Raw genomic sequence first — 27,470 nt, 5'->3', positions numbered from 1 at the left:
TTCAAAATAGCAGACAACCTCTTTTCTATAGGTCATAGTACATTGTGCTTCTTCTTACATCCATATTACATAGCTTTGTTACATAGTCCGCTGTTCTAAGTACCTTCTCTATAGATATGTTGGAGTACAATGCACCTGAAAGAACCACAATAACCTTTAATGGCTTGCAGCAGATTCTGGCAAAACCATGGGGTAGACTCGATACCATTGATGATATTAATAGCTCAGGCAGAATCTGAATTGACTATCAGATGTTGTGTCAAGGACTTTGCCGCTTGTAATCCAGCCTCAATTCCTTGCATCTCTTGGATAAGAACAGACCTATGCTTAGACTTCCCATTGTACATGAGTACAACGTTGCCATACTCATCCCTAATAAGACCACCATAACCTGATTTCTCTGGCTGTGTCCAACTCTGTAAGACAATCTTAGTTCTCCTGTAAACATAGAAGTCACTAATGTGTCCTAAAGATGCTCTTTTTGCATGGAAAATAATTCAAACACAATGTTGTGCCCACAGGAATAAACTGCATTCAGCATTCAGCCTACAAGCTTTGTGGACAGATCAATAAAGTCTGCACGATCAACTTTCGCCAATGCTCTTTCACTTGCACAGAAGTAGAACACCTTTGGGCATATAGATTAAAAATTTAGTATTAAAAACACAAGAAGTAGGTAAAACACATGAGCTTACATTAGTCTCTGAAGTCTAGATTACTGGTACCGCATTGAACAACCTAAAAAGTGAAAGTGTCAATTATACAACTTATAACAGTCACCTGAACTTGGTAAAGATCTACAGTCATCAGCCTTCCATCTCTTGGAAAATGTAAACTTTAAACATAGATCTTTCTTGTTAATTAGCTCAAATACACAAACATCTCTTTCTTTAACATTATTTTCTCTCACGAATTGGACCCAACCACTACCTAGCTGAACACCATATTGGTTGTCAAGCCACCTAACGCTCCATGTCTGACCATCTGAAACTTTGAGTCTGACACTATTGTATCCTCCTTGCAGATATGTATTGATGAAGTACATTGGTACCTGCAAAAACAAGAGACAAAATTCAGTTTTTGTTTTTAGTTGACAACGTTCTAAGTGTTAATATAACACACATCAATATATATGGCATACATCGATCCTGAATATCTATTGAGCCGCATTCGGCATTGTTAAAATCACAATGTGTTTTTTCTACTTGGTTTGTAGCTCACACCCCTCCTTTAATCATTCCATATTCTGAACTCAAGACATCTTTAAATTAACATACGAAGTCAATTCAAGCTTCCTACACACCCTTTTGTCGACTGTAATTTATCTTTTTGAAGTAATGGACATTAAAAACCTAGATATAATTTTTAGAGTCAAAGAGTTTCAGCAACCCCTAATGGGGCTGGGTTTATTAGGATTCAACAAAATGGTCAGTACTCAGTAGTTCATTTACTTATAGTGAGCACCTGAAATGCCAAGGGAAAATGTACAAGGTAGCCAGAAAAACAAAGCATGTTATAGTGAATGCTATATATATTCCTTAGGACAAGAGAAGGCTCACCGGATAACCACTCCTCGCATAAGATGATCGCATAACAAATTTAAAGGAAGGATGATCAAGCTTCAGTGTGTTTGATGCTTTCAGTGCTTTGTTATTAACTGCGGGAGACACATAAGCCTTAGCGCATGAATGTCTTTCATCAATAGGCAGAACACGTTCTCCTTGTTTTGCTGATGATGCATGCTCGTCTTCCATGTTCAGGATTGTTGGCGACGTAGCTTCACCTTTTGGGAATATGTGAACTTTCAGGAAAAGGATCCTTCTTAATCATTTCAAATACACAAACATCCCCAACTCTAAGGTGGTTTTCTTCAGCAAACATTTTCCAACCTTCAGTTATTTGAGCGGAATGACCCTTATAAACACGACAACCAACAAGCCGTTTGTGGCCATCTGAAGTCATGAGTGTTAAACTCGTTAAGTCATCTTTTAAATATCTGTTGACAAAGCTTAAGGGCAATATCTGCAAAAAGTGGGAAGAAGGAGTTGTCTATCAGTGGAATTAGAGTTTCTTACATTTGGTATTTCGAAGATAACAAGTTTAAGAGTGAATTCAGAGTATTAAGGCCCCAGTTAATGAAACTTATACATGAAGACCTGTTTCTTGAAATATAATGATCCATTCAAATTGCTCTAATTTAAAACACTTTCATGACCCATTCAGTGGTAAGATACATTTAATGAGGAATACCTACAATAGCGAAGTACTTTCAAGAACTTGTTTAATCCGTATCAATATTAACTGTAAAGTGCTACTTCCAGGCAATTTAACCATATGCAGTAACATAGAAAAACGACAATATAAAGCCGTAGTACAAAAAGATACGAGATCGTCCCTATCGCACTTTGGTATCCCAATGCTCAAAACTTATTTTTCTTTGACCTGGGTAAGCATTGATCACCTATGAAAAGTATCCGACTAGGGTAGCATGGGACACGTTCAAGGTTGAAGAAGTTACATATGGTTTGGTTCTCATTTCTAGTAGTGCCCTGACGAAGGATAATAAGGGCCTTCTTGAGCTTAACATAGTTTCACCTATATTTGAAGCTACGCATAATATACAAAACCTTAAACTTAGCATTAAAAATCAATCCAGAAATATTGTTTCTTAGATGCACTTTTAACACAAAGAAACGACCAGTATAAAGTTAAAAACACGTATTTTGGGCAATGCAAGTTGTAGTAAAGTAACATAAGTTATATGAAACATAACAACAGACACCCTTTACGATATAAAATTAAACAAGGTTCTTTTTGAAATAAAAGAACAGGCTTACATTTTATCAACACATAATAATTAAAACAAACAAAACAGACACCCTTCACATAAAAACACTTTTATGAAAAAGTATTCTCATAAAATAAAACTATTTTAAACGCAGGGTTCTTGAGCTTCATTTCACTTAGTAGTAAATTCCTTCAAAAAAAATTTTTTCCTTTTTGGGTTCTCTAATTAGATAAAACAAGTTTTGTCACAAAAGTAGTATGGATGAAAAACTATTTTTTTTATCAACACATTAATTTTTCAAAAAAACAAATCAAAATCACAAAGTAAAAAAGGTAATTCCTTATTCTTAAAAAAAAACTTACCAGTACCACTGTCCAACATTACATCATCAGTTTCTTCATCTGGATAACTTATCTCACAAGCAGTCATATCAAATATAAGTACACGAAAATCAGAAGCACCATTATATTTGAAAACTAAAAAATGGCCAGTAGATATAGAATAATACTCCACAAATTTCTTGCCAACCATTTTGAAAGAAAATTTTCCCATCATTTTTCCTCATCTCTACAATCCACTTTCTACCCCCTTTAACCTTAAGGTGAGCCACATTAGACAAATTCATGGGCAGTGCCTACAATGTATGTACCCATTTTTAACAAATTAGTAACACCAAATGGGCCTAATTTGTATATATATATATAAAGTAGGAGAGAGGAATATGTATTATGTATATGTGTCTTACTATACGTTGGTCTTGAAATATGGAGGAGGTAATGATCTTGTAGAACTCAAATCCCTTCTTCTTCTTCCCCGTGCGGGTTTGAGGAGCATCTACGTGTCGATGGTGGGGCCGCATTGATCTAGTTTCTACTTTTCCAGTGAAGCAGCAAGTAGTGTAGTAGACAACACAACAGTAGTGGAAATGGGCCGGGCCGGGCCAGTTTGAATATTCTGTACTGTGGATGTGCATAGAGATACCCACCAATATATTGCCCAATCCAACGGTGGCTGAGAACTGTGTCGATCAGTTGTTATGTTATTTTGGGTACTGATATTTGTACATTGGAAAATAATTAAGTCATATATGTATCTTAGAAGCTCAGAACTTCATCAAGTGCCATAGTTACATAACAGAAAGTTGCAACCTACATCAATAAGTTCTACGATTTTTTAAAATGTGAACTTTGAAGACACAATCTTCTTTATCAATCAGCTCAAACACACAAACATCCTCTTCTTTAATATTATTTTCACTGACGAAGTTACGCCACCCACGACTTAGCCGAGCATATTTTGGATAAGTAAGGACACCAACGGGCCATGTACGCTCAACATCTGAAACTTGAAGTGTAACATTGCTGAACTCTTTTTCCATATATTCCCTGATAAATTTCATTGGAAACGGCTGCTGCAAAAAAACACACACACAAAAGCCAACCCTTATGAGCAACTTAAATTCGGAATATCATGTTAGTACACGTGTAGAAGGATATTTTTTTTAGCAGGTTCTGTAAATGATTTAGTACTGATCATTCTGTAAATTGTTTTAAGTCACGGAGTTGAAGGCCTGGTATGTAAGCCTTGTGAAAGATTTAACTTAAACATGTTAGAAGAATTATAAATCCCTAGAGGTTATTTTTTGACTAACAGCGTCTAATTCTAATCAAAATTCCAAACACATGCATTACTTGAGACCATTCTCCACCCCAGAAATAACATGAAGAACATAATTTCCTGGAAAAGACTACTCGTGAGCAATCCTGCATGTTATAATATATTGTACTAAGTGTAGAGTAAGAGCAAGCTCACCGAACTACCGCAATTCAAGTAGGCTGGTTTCATAACAACTTCGAAGGAAGGATGTTTAAGCTTCAATAATCTCGATTCTGCAATTGCTTCATTCATAACTTTTGGTGGAACAGAAGCCTTTGTACAAGAGTGTCTGTTACCAATGCGCACAGAACCACTATTTTCTTGTTTTTCAGATGATTGATGCCCTTCTTCCATTTTTAAGGTTGTTGGTGTCAAACTTTCATGGTTACGGATAATATGAACTTTCAGCAAAGAAGACTCTATCTTTTCAAATACACAAACATCCCCTAGTTTAAGTCTGTTTGCTTTAACAAATACTGGCCAACCACTACATAAGTGAGCACAATGACCCTTATAATAACGAAAGGAAACAGGCCATTTACGCCTATCTGAATCCTCAAGTATTAAACTCCCCAAGCCATTTTCCAGATGTCTCCTGACAAAGCTTAATGGCACAGTCTGAAAAAGAAAGAAAACATATGTACGCATTTTATTAATTGATGGCAGCATGTTTAAGGGTGAGTTCAGAGTATTATCGAGGCCTCTTTTAGTGAACCTTCCACATTGTAAACTCCTTTCTTTTTATGAAGTATCAAGATCCATTGATATGTTCCTCAATCATAACAATTCCCTGGATCATTTAACGTGGTAAGAATGATAACAAACCCAAAGATATCCAAGTACTTCAAAATAGCTAGATGCTGTATATGAGCTTATTTTAACCAAGTGTTAAACACCATGTACAAGCATGCAGTTCCATATCTGCTGGTATCATAAAGCCAAACCGCAAATCTATAGATCCAATAGAAGTCCCACTGAATTAGTTGCAAACTTGCATTTTGGTAACCATAAGCTAATATATAACGTAATATTTTTATCATTTGGCTATAAACCTCTTATATATTTTGTATGACAGACTGTACGCCTATTATAATGAAGTTAGTAAGTCGCTTAAAAGCCTTCTAAAAGGGTCAATTGCCTGTTGTAATTGTGTTAACAGAGATATAAGCTAGGGCCATGTTCTTCATAATTTCACCTTTACCTGTAGCCTGTAGCACTGTAGCTAGACATGCTAATTACACCATGGTATGCAAAACTAAAAGCTAGAACTTATTCTTCTAAATTTGTTCATAATCGCTTTTTAGATGCCTTTCTTAAATGAGAATCAGTGTACTAGGATAAGAGAGCTCACCGTGTAATTACCCTTCTTCAGATAGGACGGTTTCATTACAACTGAGAAGGAAGGATGATCAAGATTCAAAGAACTTGGTACGCCAATTGCTTCATTTTCCTCTTGGGCTATAACCTTTGATTTCCTTGCCGCAGAACTTCTAGTAAATGCTGTTCTTTTCCTGGATGACATTCCATCTAGCTCCTCTTCTTTTATTAATGAATTTTGTCCATCTGTATTTAATCAATGAATGATAATAAGTTTAAATCAAAAGCATGTAAATTAAAACTGAAACTATCCATGCTAAATAACTAATTACCACTAGAAACATCCAAAATTCCAGGAGTACTTCCATCTTCCGTGTCTTTACCAGAATTGAGTTCTTCAAGATCATCAACATTAGGTGGATAGCTTATCTCACAACAAGTCATGTCAAATATGAGGACATGAAAATTAGAATTTCCTCTGTATTTGAAGACCAGAAAATGTCCAATGGATATAGAATAATAATCAACGAATTCTTCCCAACCATTATGGAAAAGAATCCTGCCATCAGTTTTTCTCAACTCTACATGCCAGCTTTTGCCACCAGGGACCTCGAGCAGTGCAACATCAGATAATTCATTACCAAACTTCCTCACGAACTTCAGGGGGAGCGTCTGCCAAATTACCAATAAAAAAATATAAGTTGAGCATTATACAATGCGTCCGTGAGAGAGAAATGGACTTACAATGCATTCATCTGGAGTGGTTGAGGGATGAATGATCTTGTAGAACTCAAACATGACTGAAGAAAATGAAACAAAGTATGATCCTCTTCACCTTGTTTTTCTCCAGCTCTTACTAGTTGTGTAGTCTGAACTTGAAACTGCTCTTTTTGAAGAAAATTCTTGGCAGATAGTTTATTAGCTGGTGTTGCAGGAATGCAAGTGAGGCTGCCATTTAAAAACACTGAAAGTAATTAATACAACTTTGATATATGAAAGATACATTTGAGAGAAAATGGAAAACTTCAAAACCCACAGTAGAAAATTATTAAAAGATAGCATTTCTATTCATGGCAATATCTCATTAACTCATACTTATGTCTCATTCATGAGGTTTAATTAACCAAACATGATCTCGGATAGTGTTTGTTTTGTCTAAATTTTTTGAGTGAAAAAAAGGTATTAAACTATAAAAAGATGTTTTAGATAGTTAAAAAGATGTTTTAATAATGAGGCTCATGATATAGTTAAATGGGCTTATAGTTCTTCTCACATGAGTAATTTATCAAAATATTGTTCAGACTTTCAGTGTACCACTTTAATTTTAGAATATATAAATGTGGGTTTCAAGGGGTTTGTGACTATAGTCACCAGCTTTGGCCAAAAACTGCTTTGCAATGCAGATGTGATTATCTAGTGAATATTTTGCCCAGTTGATTTCAAGGTGAAACTCATCACCGAGATAGTGGCTGACTTGTTAACTTCGACGGGATGTTGGATTCCGTCTGGATTACAAACTCACCAGACGGAATCCAACATCCCGTCTCGCTATATTTCTTTTTTTCCAGACGGAATCAAACATCCCGTCCGGAGTCCTAACCGCTAGTTCACCAACTGTCAGAAAGTCAGAACAGTCAAAAACGGTCAAAATAAAAAACTTTGGTATATATACAACATTTCTTTCATTTCAACTCACACTTCCAACAATCATATATCATATTTCTTCTTCCTTAAAATCAGTTCTTCAAAAAAACAAAATATCAAATGGCATCAACTCAAGCATCTCAAGCAAGTGATAGCACTCAAGCAAAAGCAAAAACTCACTTTAGCATGTCCGAAGATCAAACTATATGTCTTGCTTGGATAAAAATTAGTGAAGACTCCATTGTTGGTGTTTTCCAAAATGCAGAAGGATTTTGGAATCGTGTAACAAACGAGTTCAATCAAGCACGTGGGTCGGATAGTCTTCCGATTCAATTAGTGGTAGATGGAAATATATTTCAAAAATGATGAACAAGTTCGTGGCAATTGTGAATGCGATGGAGGCTCGACATGCAAGTAGTACAACAATACAAAGCCGGGTAATTACAACGTTGTCAATTTGGAATTTATTGATTATCTTAGTCTTAGTCTAATTATTTCGTCTTAGTCTAATTATATTAGTGTATTTATTATTTCTATTTTAGTTTTAGTCTAATTATTATATTAGTCTAATTATTATTTTAGTTTAATTATCTTAGTCTTATTTTAGTCTATTTATTTCTATTTTATTTTTTAGTTGTCCGAGGCAAGAATGACGTACCAACTACAAGAAAAAACGGTTTTTTCACTTGATCATTGTTACGTTATACTCAAGGATAATCCAAAGTGGAGTAACGTTTTTGAGGCAAGGTCAAGCCGCCCCACAAAGGGAAAAAGTCGCAAAAATGATGGTGAAGATTCAACTTCTAATTCACTAAGTGTTGGTGGAGTTGAATTGGAGGGTTCTCAAGAAATAGAGCGTCCTCAAGAAATGGAGCGTCCTCTTGGATCGAAGAAAGCCAAGTTCAAGAGGAACCAAGAAAAATCAGTTGGTATGTTGAAGGGTTACTTTACACGTTTAGAGGATACATTTTCACAGGATGCAAATGAAACACAAAAATGTTTAGAACTTAAGGAAAGGGAACTTGCATATGGTCAAAGAACTGTGATGGCAAGAGAAGAAAAAAATCGGATTCAAATGGAAAAAAAATCAAGTTCAATTGGAAAAAAATCGACTTCTAAAGATGCAATATGTAGCTAAGATTTTAGCAACCGATACAAGTGTCCTCCATCCCGATATCCGCTTTTTTAATTAAGCAACAACAAGCTGAAATACGTGCTGAATGGGCAAGGGCTAGAGGTGGTTCTAGCTCTAACTAAGCGTATGTAATATCTAGTATTTTATTTTAATTAAAGCACTATGTATTTTAATTAATGCACTATGTATTTTAATTTCACTGTCTTTTTAATTAATGCACTATGTATTTTTATTTCATTGTATTTTTAATTAATAAACTATGTATTTTTATATCACTGTTGATTTTAATTAATGCACTATGTATGTTCTTTCCAATATAATTATTTTCATAGAAATACAATTAAAAACAGTGAGATAAAAATACAACTCATTAAACACATAAGAACTTATTGGAATTACATAGGAAATACATAGGAAATACGTTGGAATTTAATAGTTCACGTTAGGAAATACATAGGAAATACTTTGGAACTTCATAGTTCACGTTAGGAAATACATAGGAAATACACTTTCATTTCCATTTTAATTTTCGCCTCCTTCTCCCTCCTCTGGATCCGACCAATTTGGATCATAAATTGGTATCAGATATGTTGTTTCTTCAATGCCAGTCCAATTAAAAACATGTTCAACTAAGTCCTTTTGAAGATTAGTATGTGTAACTTCATTTCTGATCTTATTTCTTGCTTCAATCATCTGATAGACAAAATGAAAACCATCCTCTTCTTGAAAGAGATCAGGTATTGTTTCTTTCCTCTGACCTTTCCAATTCCAAACTCCACTTTCACGTTCATTCTCAACAATCATATTATGCATTATAATGCATGCCTTCATTATGTCTCCAAGAACAACAACACTATGACAACGCGCAGAAGCCTTAACAATATGCCATCGTGCCTGCAAAACTCCAAACGTCCTCTCAACATCCTTTCTTGCAGCTTCTTGATGTTGAGTAAAGATCTTTTCATGCTTATTTCTTGGATAACGAATGGCTTGAACAAATGTGCCCCATTTTGGGTAAATACCATCAGCAAGATAATATCTCATATCGTAGTCATTACCATTCACATTAAATGCAACAGCAGGAGCCTCACCTTGCTCTAATAATTCAAAAACATGAGAACGATGAAGCATATTAATGTCATTATGCGAACCTGGTAATCCGAAGAAGCAATGTCAGATCCAACAATGTTTGTCTGCAACGGCTTCAAGTACCAAAGTTGGTTCCTTCTTGTACCCTACATGTGTTTTAGCCCATCCACTTGGACAATTCTTCCACACCCAGTGCATACAGTCGATTGATCCAAGCATTCCTGGAAAACCCCTTGCCGCATTTTCAGCTAATATCTTAGCAGTGTTTGCCTCAGTTGGTCATCTCAAGTACTCTTCCTCAAATGTCGTGATTATTGCCTTGCACCAACGCTTCATAGATACATTTACTGTGGAATCTCCAATTTGTAAATACTCATCCGTTGAATCAGAAGAACAACCAGTTGCTAATTGTGCAACTGCAGCTAGTCCCTTCTGTAACCCAGAAATTGTTTGCCGACCCAATCCATCTACCTTGTCTTTAAAGTAATCGTTGAATGATGCAACAGTTTTCAACATATACATAAAAAGCTCTCTTGTCATCCTGTACCTTCGTCTAAACTTATGAGGAGGCCACCTACACGGTGTTGTGAAGTAATCCCTCATTATCTTTTGTTTACTGAAATCACCACCATCTCTAAATGTGTACTCTCTCCCCTTCACAGATCCACCACGTTTGTCCAGATCCACATCTTCAATTTTCAATGGCTGCTTGAGTCATTAATGCCCCAAAGAATGGATAATAACTGCAACCTCCTCCTCCTCCTTCGCCTCATCATATCATTATGCTCATCTCTTACTTTTTCCATGTAGTCATCTTCAAGTGGAAGTACTGTAAGATCGACCGGTAAAACCAGAAGACGAACTATTACTACTAGATCCTCCCCATAACCTTTGGTTAAATGCAATTCTTTCTTCTCTTGACATTTTTTCTATTTTTAGCTTGGTTGTGGGGAAGAATATGGCTGTTTGTTTGTTTGATCTAAACGAAAGAAGAGTAAAACGAAATATTAAAGGTAAGGTCACATGTGATGGTTCGATTTTGGTCCACTCTCCAATTGACAACACATTTTATTTGATTTTTTTTCACTCTCCAAGTGACAACACATTGTATCCAAATGTCTATCCAAATGTATCCTCAATAATTCCAATTTATGGCCCACCATTCACAAATCCAATGTATGGAATAGTAAAAGGCGCAGTGGGAAGGAACCATGAACCAGACGGGATGTTACATTCCCGTCTCGGTCTACACTATACACTATTCCCGGGCCGAAACTCGGCCGGGACCAAACCCCTGCAAAATGAGTGATATTCCATCAAAAATTTTAATGTGAGGTTTCTAAACCAAGACATAGGAAATGAAGTTAATTTGAGGTCTTAGCTTTGGAAACAATAATTTTTCTGAATTTTTTTTGAAACCTCATTTGTTTTATTGAAATGATATCCAAAACGCTAATAATGAAATTTTTGGAAACATAAACAACACTGAACTTATACTTTGGTAAAAAAACATATAATTTTTTCTGAATTTTTTTGCCATAACCTCATTTGTTTTTATTAACATATACATATCCAAAACCAATCCCAAACGCCATAAGCTAATATACTTTGGAAATAATAAATAAGACAAACAACAATCATAAACAACACCCAAGTCTAACTGCAAAGTTCAATGCTGATTGACAAATCTGCTACCACCGGGCATCTATTGGTGAAATAGGTATGCTCATATCTTCATCCCCAAATGCATGTTAGGGGTTATAGTAATTAATCATGCTCATGAATAAATTCAAATCATACTAAAGGTCATCCTCATCAAATATTTGTGGAGTTCTTTTCTTTGCATGTGAATATCATGAAACACCCCGGAAATGGATCGTGGTAACTCCACTCCTTCCGGGAAATGAATGTCGGGGCCTCAATGCTTCGAAGTAACCCATTCAAAATTGGTGCACCGGTATAACGCACCTAGCAAGAGACCTCGACCAACCCTCTTCAAATACAAGTCATAGTCTCCTGTAAAAATGAAAGTTGATGCGTCTGGCCAATCATTTAGGTTTGCTCTATAGTGTGAAAGAGCAGCAGAAAGAATATCAGAGGCTGTCATATCTATCGGTGGTGGGTAAGGTATAACAATCTCTCCAGATACTTGCCGCCAACATCTGTCCCCAAGGTACCATACAGTTACTGACCCTATAAGTATCATTCGCCGCTGAGAAAGAAACCTTACTCTATGACACATATAGGATAGTTTACGGTACTCAGTGTTCTCAGGAATATCTGGAATATCCGCATAAGGGGTCTGAAATATGAAGGACTTGGCCCAGGGTTGCCACTCAATGCGGGTAGCTCCTAAAAGCTCAATCTGCTGACGAGTGTTGTGAATATTATGCGATAGATCCTCATACCCCCTCTGCCTACGATGAAGCCCCCATGCTTGAATACGTGGAATCAGGTCATGAGTCTCATCCTCTTCCAACCTCTTCAACACATGATGGATCACACGAAAATGTTTGTACCACCAATACTAAATCAATAGAATAAATACAATATCAATATATATATATATATATATATATATATATTATATATATATATATAATAATTACGATAAATAAAATGAAAATAAAAATGAAATAATAACTTAATAAATAAGACTTATCGGTATAATCCAAACAAAGCCGCACAAATTGCCTTTAGCGGCTTTCATCTCAACTGCGAGGTTTAGCCAGCGGTAAAGGTATGCCAAGATGGATTGACCCCAGTCATAATCCCACATCCTCTCTATGTCTGAGACAGTGGCCATCCACCTGATACGAAAATAATTATCAGCATATCCAAATAATACAGCGCCAACAAAGTAGAAGAAGAAGGCACGTACATACTCATGGATCGACTCCTCACCAATATGATAGTCTTTCGGCTTCTCCTTGAGTCTATTCAAATATCTTGAAGTAAACCAACTCATATTTATAGCTCATCCCTTAAACTGCTCAGCCGATAATCTTAAAAACCCGTCTTCCTCATCATCTTCATCCAAATCAAAACCTTCAAAGAAATTCATCGCCGTAGTAAAAACCTCTAAATTTTCATCAAAAGGAACGACATCTCCATAACCAATTGGGATACCCGTGAGCATTATGAAATCAAGAGGGGTAATCCAAAGCTCACCCCATGGAAAATGGAATGTGTGGGTAGTTTGCCACCACTGCTCAATGATAAGTGCTCAAAAAGTGTTATTTAACCCTCGATTATGCCTCTTGTTTAGCCATCTTAGTGGACTAATAGTGTTTATAAGTTGTGTTTTAAGATTCTACAGGTGAAAAAGAGAGTTTTGTAGAATATTAGAGAAAATGGGGTAAAACGAAGCAATTCGGAGCATTAAGGATCACATGGGAGGCCCGTGGACAATCATGGAGAAGGCCAAGGAATTGGAGCTGTTAAAGATGCGACTTGGACCTATTTTAAAGTCTATTTGGAAGCCCAAGGCCAAAGGATTCGTTGCTTGGACCAAAGCCCACAAAAGAGAATAGAAGGATAGAGCAGAAGAGAGAAAATCGGCTTATGCGTCTGGGACGCATGTATCAAGCGTCCAGATGCATTGATTGCGTCTAGGGACGATAGATCAGCGTCAGACGCATTGATTAAGTCTGGGACGCATGAATCGACACGCATGAATCAATTCTTGTAGCCAATTCCTTCTTTTTTTGACTAAGTCGGACTCTGGAAGAAGTCCCATTTGTATTAGGAAACAAATGACGGTTTGGAATGCTTCTAGAGCTCATTGTAACCCCTATAAATAGAGGACCTAAGTGCCTCATGTAATTTGCCAATTCACTTATATTCTTGTCTCCTTAACTGGCGCAGAGAGTCTTAATAAATTATTCTTTCTAGTCTTATGTTCTTCAACTCTTCTTCTTCTTGTTCTTCCTTCTATATGGAAGGCTAATCTTCTCCTTCAAGGGAGGAGATGAAAAGCTAGTGCTTAAGGTTTAATGATTCTTCCTGGTTCATGGTGTTCTTCAATCGGGTTAGTTCTTTATGTTTTTAGTTATTAGTTCAATTGCCCTTTTGGGGGATGGAAGTATAGAATAGGGTTTATGTTTTACAATATTAATATCATGATAGTGTTCTTTACTTTTCTTCTAGTAGTGTAATTCTTTAGAGTTAGGGAAGTATTCTTTGTGTTGCCTTAGAAGGGGTAGCTCAGGGAGTGGCTGCCTAGGGAAGTATTCTTTGTGTTTGCCTTAAGTGGTGATTCATTGAATGGTCGCCTATTAGGAAGTACTCCTTGATGTTGCTCTTGGTAATACATTGAATGGCTGCCCGAGCTTACATAAAAGGAAAGAAGATATTAATAGCATAAACATAGGAACAATTTTAAGTAGAGTTAATTGTTAACGATGTTTCGTCCATGAGGGCATCGGCACTCACTCGATTGCCTAATTGTAGTATACTTGTAAGAACAACCATGAAGCAGAAAGTCATAGATTAAAAGTATTGGTGGATTCTAATCTCTTGAATTCTCTCTCTTATAAATTCTCAATAGTTTAGCTAGTTTAGCTTAGTTTAGCATTAAAATCTACAATCTCTACAACATTAGTTTTTAATCCCTCAAACCCCCTTTCCAGTCCTGTCCTTCATATAAACATACACTTAAAAGTGGAACGATACCCTACTCATCCTTTACTTATTGAGGGATAATTAGGTTTTGATACGCTTCTCTTTTGTTCAACGACCATACCACATCTCACACACAAAAAAGAGGCAGTGTCAAATGGCGCCGCTACCGGGGATATAATTAATTGTAGCCCTGAAAGAGGCAATGTCAATGGCGCTGCTGCCGTTTTAAGTTGTCTATGTTTAACGTTTTCTTTCAAGATTAGAATTTTGGATCTTGAGGTATAGCCGCATCATCCAACCTTTTGAGAAAGAGAAAAGCTTGAAGGATATCTCGAAGACAAGATCTACCATCCAGGTTAGTCGAATCTTCATTCTTTTTATTGCTTTCTTAGTTTAATTGCATCATAGTTTAGTTTTATTGTTTTCTAATATAATTGCATTTAGGATCTTTTCAACAATTGAAGTTGTAAGCCAACACAGCGAAAAATCAAACTCTAGTGTTTCTTGTCTGAATCTTGACAAACGGACTATCGTCTGTGGGCAGTGGTACTTAAGCAATCTAAGTGATTCACCATAACCCTAGAAGAGACAACTTTAGACAACGGGCGAGATACTAGTTGCAAAGCCCAACCCAGTTGAAGAAAAGTAGTTTTACATTCTAGTATAATTTAGAATAGTTGCATAGTAGGATAGTTTATTGTTATTTTCGCATAGAATTTTTTAGTGTATGCCCCGTCGTAGGGGTGGGCAATGGGCCGGGTCGGGCTAGTCCGGCCCTAAACATTTAAAGCCCTTCAAATATTAGGGCCGGGTCAGCCCGGCCCTAAAGTCAGCATAGGGCCGGGTCAGGCCGGGTCACAAGTTTAAACCTCAAGCCCTTACCCTACCCTAAGCCCTCTTTAAAGGCTTTAGGGCCGGGCTTATATATTTTCTTTTTTTTTTACTACATCAGTTTTAAAACTCATTTATATTACAAAAATGTACAATAATCTACAAACTCAAAGTCCAACCAATCTAGTAATAATCATGTATAAGTCCAAAAATTTAAAATGCACATCCACAATCTAATGAACTGAAGTACATCGAGAGTTCGGAATTTGTTATTCCTTGTACTCAAACCTCACTAAAATTACATTTTAAATTGAAATACATAGACAAATAATTATATTATCATTTTAAAGGAAGAAGTAATAGATATAAAGAAGAAACATAATAGTTTTGGTTAAGGGTCATGAAAGTTGTTAAACTATTTGTAATATCATAAATTATTTCTATAATAGATTCAAACAAATATAATATTACCTTTCTTCTAATTTAAAAGTGATTCAAGCTTTGTATATGGAAATGAAAATATTGGCTTTTGAACAAGTGATGGAGAAAGGTTTAAGATTACAAATGTTTTTTTCGACAAAGGTTGTTTTTTTATTTCTATGTTACAAATGTCCGCTCAGTATTTTGCTTTTAATGGTGTGGAAGGAAATCTTTAGTTTTAGACTTGGCTTGGATGTGAATAAAAATATAATTTATAAGAAATAAGTGAGAAAAGAAATTGAGAATAATAAGTTATGGACTTTGACTTGATGATCAAAGGAATAAAGTCTTATTTTTATTAGGCTAGTGCTCATTGTTCTTCATGGCGTTAAGTTGACAAGTTTTTTGTTATATAAGACAAGTTATTGGAAGTACCCTTGGGTGTAAGTGATAAATTACAAAGAACAATGTTATTTTAATTGAAAATATTTAACAAAGAGTTGGACAATTATGGTATGTGTATTTATAGTGAAAGTGTGAAACAGGGGCGGTTAGGGGCTTGGTTAAATCGGGCTAATGAGGGCTGAATTAGGGTCGGGCCTATGTTTTAGAATCTTAGCCCTAGCCCCTGCCTAGAAGGCATTAGGGTCGCCCTACCGCCCTAAACTCTGCGGAGGGCTTTAGTTGTGAGGGCTTTATAGGGCTTAGTGGTCGGATTCGGTCGTCGTATCGGTTAGGTCGTTAGGGCCAAATTCCACCCCTACCCGTCGTCCATATCATCGTCGAGTAAGAACACAACAAAGTGGACAAGGTTTAACAACCGACTCACAAGAATACTAGACAAGATTGATACAATGGCCGCAAGCAATGATGGAGGTGTTTTGGACACCAATAATCTTGAAGCTATCCCTCCCATGCAAGCATAAATGAGAGGAAGAAGCCGAGTGATTTCTATTCACCAATCATTAGAGACCCACCACAAAGTATTGTTTTTCGAGACGAAGCTAACCCGGTTTGAACTTAGAGCATCAAGAATCTCTATGCTTCCAAAGTTCAATGGTTCAGACAATGTTCAGCCTTATGTTCACATGAACAAATTTCTATCAATCTTTAGAACTTTCAAGAACCAGAATATCAGGGATGAGAGTATCAAGTTAATTCTTTTTCCACTCTCACTAGAAGGTAAAGCATCCGAATGGTTAACTGCACAACCGATCAATTCAATCAACAACTGGGAGAAGTTAAGAACAAAGTTTATGAACAAGTTCTACCCACCCCGTAAGACGGATGCAATGTCTGACAAGCCATCAACAATTTCAAAAAGGGAAGGTGATGAAGAATATCATCAAAGCTGGGAGAAATTCAATAATCCGCTAGTCTCATGTCCACATCATGGTTATGATAAGAGCATCTTGGCTCATTTTTTCTTTTCGAGGACTTTCTACTATGAACAAGCGGATGATGATACCAATGCATCAAGGGAAGTTTACATCATTGGATGGAGAGGAAGCCTACAACTTTCTCGAGAATTTAGTCAAGACACTCAACAATGGAGTACTAGCAACGAGGATGTAGCTAGAGTGGAGGGTGTCAAGAAATTTGGCAACCAAATTCAAGAAGGCCCAAATCAAGCAATGCTATCAATTATGGCAAGCCTATCGACGGGACTTGAAAATCTAAACAAGAAGTTTGATGGGTTCTCCATGAATCCTCCAAAACCAAACAATTTCCAAGCTAAAACCTCACCATCCAAGCCTTGTTATACCATTTGTGAGCTATATTTTGATGAATACCATACCCAATGAAGAGTGTTCAGATTATCCGGATACTAAATGCAGAGGCATGTAGTATCAACTCTTTAGGAAGAAATAACCGGTTCAATCGGGGACGGAATTATTGGAAGCCACAAAAAATACAAATCGAGGAATTGTCCTCCGATTTGAGAATCATCAAATCGGTTCGAGAATAACCGATGATCGGTTCCAAAACCGCCAAAGAACCATACATAAATCAACAAATATATACGAGAACCGGCAATACCAAGCCAACACAAATAGAGAGTTAGTACGGATCTTATGAGTAGATATATTGCCCTACGCCTCGGTCGAAAGCAAAGCGGTTATCCCACATCCGGAAGAAGCTATCACCACCATTGTCAATGAGCTAAAAACGGACAAATCAAAGAACCCGAAGTTGGAGAATAACTTTAGTGTCATTCAAGGCCGATAGGGCAAATCGCTGCCGCTTTGACAGAGAGATCAAAAGGAACATTACCAAGCCGGCCCGAGCCAAATCCAAAAGGAAGAGGTGTCCCGCGGGTAGATAACCGGAGATTACTCATGAACAAGTTAATGTTGTCACCACTCGAGGTCGGGGCAAGAAAGTTGATAACAAGATTGTCTATGAACCAGGAAAAGATTCTCGTGGAGCCTAAGGTAACTTATGTCCCCACCATCCCACCCTGAGTTCTAACATTCCGGATATATCTAGTGTTGTGCCACCCATCGGAAGTGCGCTGAGAGAGAAGCGGAAGGAAATCTTGTGAAAGTAAGTAAGAAGAAGCCATCACGAGTGACTCCCCTGTCACTCCACTATTTGTTACCAAGCCAACCGAAGTCGGAAAGAAGAGAACCAATATTGAAGAATCCGCCAAAGACCGTTTTCCTTGAAACTAGTGAATACCAGAAAAGATGACCAGTACAAGGAGATTTGCGATGTATTTAAGAATTTACAAATTAATATCCCATTTCTGACTGCCATCAAGCAAGTTCCCTCATATGCCAAGTTCCTGAAAGATCTAGTCAAGAAGAAGACCAACATTTCGAAAGAAGCTTTTATCGCTCAAAGATGTTCATCGTACCTACAGAATCTATCGGTTGTGAAACTGAAAGATCCTGGAAGTCCAACTGTTACATGCAGAATTGGAGATTCTTTGGAGGAACAAGCTTTATTAGATTTGGGTGTCAGTGTGAATCTTCTACCATATTTCGCCTCACGAAGTTGGGCTTGAAGGATCTAAAACCGACTGATGTTACTTTACAGTTGGCAGATAGATCAATGAAGATACCTAGAGGACTCATTGAAGACGTCATAGTCAAGATCGAAGACTTCTATTATCCAGTTGATTTCATAGTACTAGACACAGAACCTACATCTGGTAGGCAGATACCAATCATTCTAGGCAGACCATTCTTGGCCATTGCAAATGCACTCATCAATTGTCGAAACGGTAATATGACGTTATCCTTTGGTAATATGAGAGTCGAAACCAATATTTTCCATACGTTACAGCAACCACAGGAGGTGTGTGCTGTGAACGAGGTTTGTATGATTGAAGCGTTAGCACAGGATTATCAGACTCATTCATATCCTGCTGACGAAGTGTTGAAAGCTCTGACAGACTCAAACTGTGAGGAACTTAGTGTTGAGGCAATGCATAATGGACCATATAAAGAGTTTAAGAAGGAGTCGCCTAAGCTAGAATTGAAGCCTTTGCCGTCTACACTCAAGTATGTTTTCTTGGGAGATTTGGGAACCTACCCAGTAGTCATTGCATCATATTTGACTGAGGAGCAGGAATCCAGGTTAGTAGTACTTTTAAAGGAACACAAGTCAGCTATAGGTTGGACAATTGATGATATCAAGGGGATCAGCCCTATGATAGTTCAACATAGGATTCATTTGGAAGAGGATTCCAATACTTCTAAGCAACCACAGAGGAGGCTTAATCCGAAGATGAAGGAAGTAGTTCGAGAAGAGGACGTCAAACTCCTTGATGCCAGCATTATCTACCCTATTTCTGATAGTCAATGGGTTAGTCCAGTTCAAGATGTGCCGAAGAAGTCCGGAACCATAGTTATCGAGAATGAGAACAATGAGTTGATTCCAACTAGGATTCAGACTGGATGGAGAGTTTGCATCGACATGTGAAGTTGAATAGCGATCGAGGAAAGATCATTTTCCATTGCCTTTCATCGATCGATATTTGAAAGATTATTTGGACAAGCTTCATACCTTTCTTGATGGTTACTCGGGATACATTCAGATCCATATTCACCCCGAGGACCAAGAGAAGACATTCACATGTCCTTTTGAGGATTATGCGCATCATCTCTCCTTAGTCCTTAAACGCGTTGTTCGCGATACCAACTTAGTTTCGAATCGGGAAAAATGTCACTTCATGGTAAAGGAAGGGATACTACATTGGAAGGAATTCTAGTAGATCGGCGAAAATGTCTACAGGAGGAAGTAAGCATGTTGTCGAAAAGATCGGTTTTGAGATGGAAACCTAAGTATTCCCCACTGTTAGTTTATGGGATTTACTCCTTGTTGACCTTCAAAGGAAGATTATTTGTATGGCTCGTGTAGAGTTTGGTAAAAGTCCATTTGCACATAAGAGGAGAGTGCGTAAGCTAGGTTCTTGTAAGAATTGCCATTCTGAAACTTGTCCGGGTTCTGACCATTAAGAGAAAATTGTTGGTACAAGATATACTTTTGTCAATCACATCTTTGAGAGATCGAGGAAGAATTCCTACAAAGTGGAACCGAGTGGGTGGGAGTACTAGTCTTGAGGATCTGACTATAAAGGACTCAAAAGTCTTGAGGATCGACTTTAAAAGACTCACATTATGTCTTGAGGATCGACTTTAAAAGACTCACATTACGTCTTGGGGATCCGACGAAAAAGACCTAAAAATTTGTTTCTTGAACTAATTTCGATATTCGGCATCAATGGTAATATCCTACATTTTTCTCATCCATTTCATTTACTTCTTTATACATTGAGGTCAATGCATGCATAAGTAGGGGAGGGTGTACTTGAGAAATGAATTTTGAAAATTAGTTTTCAAAAACAAAAATATTTTTTGTTTCTATATCTCAGAAGATGAGAAAAATGAATTTTAATGATGAGTATGGGATATATATTCTATCTTTGCTTAGTGTTGAGTTTGATAGATAGTTGATATTATTGATTTCATTACCGCTTAGACTATTTATTATGCTCGGACATAGTTCTTATTGATAGAATTCTTTATCAAGGCACCACCATAGTACTTGGTCGGGTTTTTGTGTACTTTTGCTAGAAGAGAGATTTAAACCCCCTAGTAAACTAGAAGTAGAATTTTTAGACTTAGCCCGTGAGACTTGAGCTTTATACCCATTCTTTGGAGAGTTCTTATTTAAAAATCCGAAGTCTTAGTGACTCAACATCTTTCGATTCTTTTATGTCGTTGTAATATAGTCTCATTATTCGTTAATTTGGTTAATCATAAGTGACATCAACTGGGAGATAGCCATTAGGTCTTGTAGTCTATTGAAATAGAGTATCATCTTGATAAGTCAAGTAGTGAACCCATTCAGCCTTTATCCCACCTAGTAGGACCATCATGTTAAACCCTTTTTGAGCCTTACAATAAGCCATTTTCTTTCATAAAATCCTTTACCCGTCCCTGACAACCGGACACAAGGAGTATAGCCAAAATCTTTATCAACCATACTCATATGTTTTTGAGGATACGAGGGGCACAAAGAGGAAGAAAGACCACAAAAGGAAGATTACAAGGAAATATCAGAGAGATACAATGAAGTCCATCATTCTGTTCAAAGTGAAAGAAGCTAGTGGAAAACAAGCATATCTAGTACTAATTAAGGATATACCACTGAGTCTTAAAAAAAAAAAAAAAAAAAAAAAATGGATGGAAAAGTTAAGACAAAGGAAGAATTTTCTCTACAATACAGAATTTGAAGAAAGAAGCAAAACCCTTAGTGTTTTTCAGAAACAACCTTAGAATCCTTTTTACCTTTCCTTCATAAACCAATACCCAAGCCAAGTTACAACCCATGACTTATCACTACAGTATGGTACGAAGTCTAGAATAGGTGAGAGGATGCTAAAGTGAATGACCCGACACTTCATATGTGATTGACATTCTTTCCATGAGACTACTTTTATTTAGAAGTCTATTTTTCAAGGTAGTATGTGGGATGTTCGTATGCATTATTCTTTTCCCCACATATATGAGGTAAAATAGTAGACCATCTTCTGAGAGATTCTTTGTTGAGAGTATGACTGGTGAGGATTGAAAGTCGAGATTATCTGTCTAAAGGTAAACTAGGGATTCCATTTCTTGGATAGGAGAGTATAGAAAATTGACTAAGTACACACATAAGCCTTGATTGAGAATTTTTGTCAATTTTTACTATCTCTCATCATAATCTATGAGTCTTTGCAGCAATGTAGTTAGCAATGAAGATTGTCTATTGGAGTAAGCACTAAGTGGGTAAGGAATTTCTCTCTCTGAAAAATACTATCATTCTTGAACATGCTATTGATTGATTTTTGGGTATATCACGAAAACCCTCACGAGACTATAACTTCGTCCTTTTTGGGGAACTTAAAGGTTTAAAGCCTTGTTGCATATGGTAAATGCAATCGCGATGCCTACAAAAATGAGTTAGATTTTTTATTTTTGTTATTAGGATGTGATTTTGATCACTTATCTATTTTTTATCTTATTTGCTAAGAGACTAGCAAAAGGCTAGTTGGGAGTTGTGATAAGTGCTCAAAAAGTGTTATTTAACCCTCGATTATGCCTCTTGTTTAGCCATCTTAGTAGACTAATAGTGTTTATAAGTTGTGTTTTAAGATTCTACAGGTGAAAAAGAGAGTTTTGTAGAATATTAGAGAAAATGGGGTAAAACGAAGCAATTCGGAGCATTAAGGATCACATGGGAGGCCCGTGGACAATCATGGAGAAGGCCAAGGAATTGGAGCTGTTAAAGATGAGACTTGGACCTATTTTAAAGTCTATTTGGAAGCCCAAGGCCAAAGGATTCGTTGCTTGGACCAAAGCCCGCAAAAGAGAATAGAAGGATAGAGCAGAAGAGAGAAAATCGGCTTATGCGTCTGGGACGCATGTATCGAGCATCCAGATGCATTGATTGCATCTGGGACACATAGATCGAGCGTCCAGATGCATTGATTAAGTCTGGGATGCATGAATAATGCATCCAGACGCATGAATCGACACTGTAGCCCTTCTCAGTTTTAAAGACGAAGTCGGACTCTGGAAGAAGTCTATTTGTATTAGGAAACAAATGACGGTTTGGAATGCTTCTAGAGCTCATTGTAACCCCTATAAATAGAGGACCTAAGTGCCTCATGTAATTTGTCAATTCACTTATATTCTTGTAAATTATTCTTTCTAGTCTTATGTTCTTCAACTCTTCTTCTTCTTGTTCTTCCTTCTATATGGAAGGCTAATCTTCTCCTTCAAGGGAGGAGATGAAGCTAGTGCTTAAGGTTTAATGATTCTTCTGGTTCATGGTGTTCTTCAATCAGGTTAGTTCTTTATGTTTTTAGTTATTAGTTCCATTGCCCACACCAGGGGATGGAAGTATAGAATAGGGTTTATGTTTTGCAATATTAATATCATGATAGTGTTCTTTACTTTTCTTCTAGTAGTGTAATTCTTTAGAGTTAGGGAAGTATTCTTTGTGTTGCCCTTAGAAAGGGTAGTAGCTCAGGGAGTGGGCTGCCTAGGGGAAGTATTCTTTGTGTTTGCCTTAAGTGGTGATTCATTGAATGGCTGCCCTATTAGGAAGTACTCCTTGATGTTGCTCTTGGTAATACATTGAATGGCTGCCCGAGCTTACATAAAAGGAAAGAAGATATTAATAGCATAAACATAGGAACAACCTTAAGTAGAGTTAATTGTTAACGATGTTTCGTCTATGAGGGCATCGGCACTCACTTGATTGTCTAATTGTAGTCTACTTGTAAGAACAACCATGTAGCAGAAGGTCATAGATTAAAAGTATTGGTGAATTCTAATCTCTTGAATTCTCTCTCTTATAAATTCTCAATAGTTTAGTTAGTTTAGCTTAGTTTAGCATTAGAATCTACAATCTCTACAACATTAGTTTTTAATCCCTCAAACCCCCTTTCCAGTCCATGTCCTTCATATAAACATACAATTAAAAGTGGAACGATACCCTACTCATCCTTTACTTATTGAGGGATAATTAGGTTTTGATACGCTTCTCTTTTGTTCAACGACCATACCACATCTCACACACAAAAAAAGAGGCAGTGTCACTTAACTATCCCAAACAACAACGCTTGATCATTTTGTCCCAAATTAGAATTAAAAAAATTCCCAAATGGTGTGGTGGCTATAATATTGGTAACCGTGATAAAATTAGGATCTGTTTTTGACTTCATACAACGCCACCATGACACAATATTTGAAAATGCACAACGCACTTTCCATAGGTGTACTTCCTATATTCAACCAACACGCAATACGATATAATTACAACTAATTTTTTTTAAAACAATGTGACAAATTCAAACTAATTACAAAACAACAAACTTGATATAAACTAACATAAATAATAATAATTAACATAAAAAAAATCTAAAACTTACTTGAGACTCTGCCACTCGATTGGCTACGTGTCGGACCAAAGTTGACGCTAGTGGTGGGTGTTCCTCGATTTCACAACGCGGTGGAAAATTGAACCCAAGTTCAATTTCGTCCTCCTCGCCCACATTTTATGCTCACGTTTAATTTAATTTAACCTTTTGCATATTTTTTTTGGAAATTTTAAAACTTCAAAACCATCTACTACGCTCTTCGTGTGGTGAGGTTGGTGGGGATGCATTGGGGGGTGGAGAAGTCATTAGGAATGGTTGTTTGTGATAAAAGGTTGTTAATGGAGGCTTGAAAATCGTAATGGAGGCTGGGAAGAAAGTGAAAATAGAGTTTGTTCGCGTCTGTTCATATTGAGTAACAATACGGGATGTTACATTCTGTCTGGTTATAAAATACCAGATGGGATGTTACATTCCGTCTCAATCAAAAACCTCCAGACGAAATCTAACATCCCGTCCGAGATATTTTATTCACTTCTGCATTGCACAGCTTCACCTTGGTTTTCACCGATTTAGTGAAAATGGAGTGAATAAGTGCTGAGGTGGCAGTGATAAGAGGGAAGGGGAAAATAGTCACCTGCATTGCAAATGCTATAAATGGGAATTTAGAATTGGCATGGAGTCTTGGACAGTAAATGTTTTTGGGATAATGCTCTGCTTGTAGAGTGTAGACTAACTGTAATGCCCGTATTTAAAATACGTATTTATTTATTAATTAATTAATTTATTTATTTATTTAAAATTTCGTTGGATTGGATTTTGGATATGTGGGCCTGATTTCTGGGCCCGAGTCTGTGTTGGGGTTAGGTTTCAAACCCAAGTATATAATCATGTTTTTCTAGAGAATAGGGTTTTGAGATAAAAAAAAATGGAGGCGGAGATAAAAGCTCATTGGCTAGAGCGTTGGAGCGCGACGATTCGGATTAGGAGGGATTCGTCGAGCTATTAATTAAGGTGAGTAGTTATGTTGTTATTTTTTTTCATCGAACCTATATTTTAGTTTTACGTGTATACAGACATTTTTGTCTCTCAAATGTTTCCGTCCATTGTTACTGCTCATTCTCTGGTTATTTTCGGAGTCGTGTCGTATTATTAGATTAAACTCGAAACTCGAAAATCGATGTTGAAATGTCGAACCTTGTTTGGGCCCGTTAATGGCGGCTAAAGCCCCTGTACATTATGGATTGAACTTGTATATAGTTGTGTTTATAGTTTGAGGTTTGGTTGTTGAGGTTGGTTGGGGATGTCGAGATTGAAATGGGTGGTTGAACTGTCGGTGGTAGTGGGGAGTTTGGGTGTTGATTGAAAGCTTCAAGGATGCAACAATGGTGGTCGGATCTAGGGATGACCCTGCGATACTGTATTGTGGTGGTGTTTATGTTGTAGGTTGAACGGTTATTTTGTATTGGGGATGATTTGGTGCTAGAGAACGGGTTCTGTCGAAGCTTGAAGCTTCGATAGGCGCTAATGGCAACGCGGTGGAGGAAGGGTTCGATACCAATTAGACTGTAGTTGATTTAATTGACTTGAATGGGTTGTTGGTGATGGGGTAGCTCATGTAGTGTGTGGGAGGGCTGTAAATAGGTGCTGTCGAAGCTTGTAGAAGTCGTTAGTGGCGGCGAGAAACTTCCAGATCTAGTTTGGTTGAAGAATTTGGAATGTAAGAATTAGAGTTTTTGGTTTTGTTAAAGTTGTAGGGGTTTCTATGAGGATTAAAATTGGTGGGTTTGTGTAAGGTGGTGTGTGGAGGTTGTGGTGGTCGATTTTGGTGTTCTGGTGGAGGGGATGACCGAGATTTAGATCCGGTGCTCCCACTCTCACCTATTCTAACTCTAATTCGCTTGGGCCTTGGGCCTTAGCTAGTTTAAGTTGCTGGGCCGTATTCTAATGTTAGTTGTTGGGCCGAATTCAGTTCTATTAGTTTTTGTTGGGGCAAGTTCTAATTTTTGTATACATGGGCCGGTTTTCTTTTATTTTTGGTGGGCTGGTTCATTATTGTTATGTGGATCTGGCTAACATTATTTGATATTTGGTTGAGTCATGTGCTTGGCTGGTTAGGTCCGAACCATGACCTTAGTCATGAGCCCATGAGTCATGCACCTTTGCCCTTAGCCGTGAACTATGGCTATGACCCGGAACCTGTTGAACATGAAAATGACAGTTTGACTTTGACCCTTGACCGTTGACTGTGGAATGTTGACTTTTTTCCAGATTTTCACATATTTAAGAATATGGACAAACGTAGTAATAAAATATTGTCGAAAATTGTATAACTTTGTTTTTCATTATCTAATTAAGATTTGACGTGAGTAGTATGTAAAGAATATAAATATTGGCACGTAACAAGAGGGAATTCTTATAAGACTTGTGATTTAGACTCGAATAATTATGCGTGATATTTGAACTTGAGTTGTTCTTTCTTTTTAAAGTCATTTCATTTTGATATTTGGTGGAATGGACTTATATTTTGATTATTTATATACTATTTATATTGTGCACAAATGGAAATAATGCGTGCCTTTGATGGTAAATTGAGTTCACATAAATATATTGAATGAATACGTTACAGGATTGATTACTATTATGAGCTGCTACTTAAATGAATTGTAGTATTTATGAAGGCTGGAGATATTCCATATGGGGTAGTGCAATATATGATTGGCACGTGAAATAAAAATATATTTGAGTTTTGAGATAGAGATGCTTGGATATCGTGCAATGAATAGTATTAGCACGTGATAATGTAGATTGTATTATAACGAGAAACGTTGAGCATCAGTACAATTAAGAATACTTGCATGAGATAGAACAAGAATTATTATTGAGATATTTCCAAATATGATGGCTTAGTGCAATAATTTATTTGGCACGTGATAGAGTGAAATGGTTATGAGATACTAAGGTATGACATCTCAATAAATTATGTAACGAAAATCCTAGAACCTAGCTACCACAACTCATGTGATTTGGCCCTAGTGATGGGCGTATGTGATATGATTGGCCCTTCTGGCGTTTCAGTGAATCTGAATGGCTCTACGGGTGTAAGTAATGTGATTGGCTATTTTGGCATTTCAGGAAATCTGAATGACCCTTCTGGCATAGCCGAATAGTGGCTTGATTATTCCGTTCGCAAAACTAGAACGAGATGCGCGATATTTTATGCCGAATAGTGGCAGTACTTACATAATGACTTTCGTGTGAGGGTTACTTGGTGTGCGGCATCCCGCTCAGGGTAGTTACGCACAGAGTGGTTCATTATATAAGGGGAGGCATGTGGATGTACATGTTTGGCATTGGGAAGCGATTGTGGTAGCAAGGGAAACTAGATAAGACATAGATACGACGTGATTTTAGGGACACGCAAAGAAAGCCTTAAATAATATAATTATAGTAATATGTTGGTTAATAATATATCTTTAAAGATATGATTGTATATAGTTTTGTAGAAGGGTGGGTCAAACTAATTACTTGTGCAGAGACGACCCACTCTGTAATTGAGCATGAAGTGCGGTGAGTATAGAATATGTTTG

The 27,470-nt window shown here is 37.0% G+C and overlaps 1 protein-coding gene across 1 annotated transcript; it reads right to left on the bottom strand.

Annotated features, from left to right (window-relative positions):
- Positions 1 to 220: 220 nt before the first annotated feature.
- LOC147492815 (B3 domain-containing protein LOC_Os12g40080-like) lies at positions 221 to 6,850 on the bottom strand. The gene is made up of 11 exons (XM_086567649.1): positions 6,506 to 6,850; positions 6,094 to 6,433; positions 5,796 to 6,007; positions 4,601 to 5,062; positions 3,945 to 4,199; positions 3,317 to 3,422; positions 3,151 to 3,264; positions 1,890 to 1,952; positions 1,560 to 1,783; positions 696 to 1,051; positions 221 to 628 (listed from the first exon to the last, which is right to left on the bottom strand). Exons 1-10 carry the CDS (start codon positions 6,557 to 6,559, stop codon positions 755 to 757), a joined length of 2,127 nt encoding a protein of 708 aa, XP_086423775.1. The 5' UTR covers positions 6,560 to 6,850; the 3' UTR covers positions 221 to 628; positions 696 to 754.
- Between the last annotated feature and the right edge of the window lie 20,620 nt (positions 6,851 to 27,470).

The sequence above is a fragment of the Coptis chinensis genome, chromosome 6 (assembly GCF_015680905.1).
Source record: "Coptis chinensis isolate HL-2020 chromosome 6, ASM1568090v1, whole genome shotgun sequence".
In the NCBI taxonomy this organism is placed as follows: domain Eukaryota; kingdom Viridiplantae; phylum Streptophyta; class Magnoliopsida; order Ranunculales; family Ranunculaceae; genus Coptis; species Coptis chinensis.
This window is presented reverse-complemented; position numbering and strand designations above follow the sequence as displayed.

What these genes read in the sequence shown, in the direction of transcription:
- LOC147492815 (XM_086567649.1), bottom strand. Translation starts at nt 6,559, where the DNA reads ATGTTTGAGTTCTACAAGATCATTCATCCCTCAACCACTCCAGATGAA. An exon ending in ACTTGAATTGCGGTAGTTCG is followed by an intron (nt 4,200 to 4,600) that starts GTGAGCTTGCTC and finishes GTTTTTTTGCAG; the next exon opens with CAGCCGTTTCCAATGAAATT. An exon ending in ATGCGAGGAGTGGTTATCCG is followed by an intron (nt 1,052 to 1,559) that starts GTGAGCCTTCTC and finishes TTGTTTTTGCAG; the next exon opens with GTACCAATGTACTTCATCAA.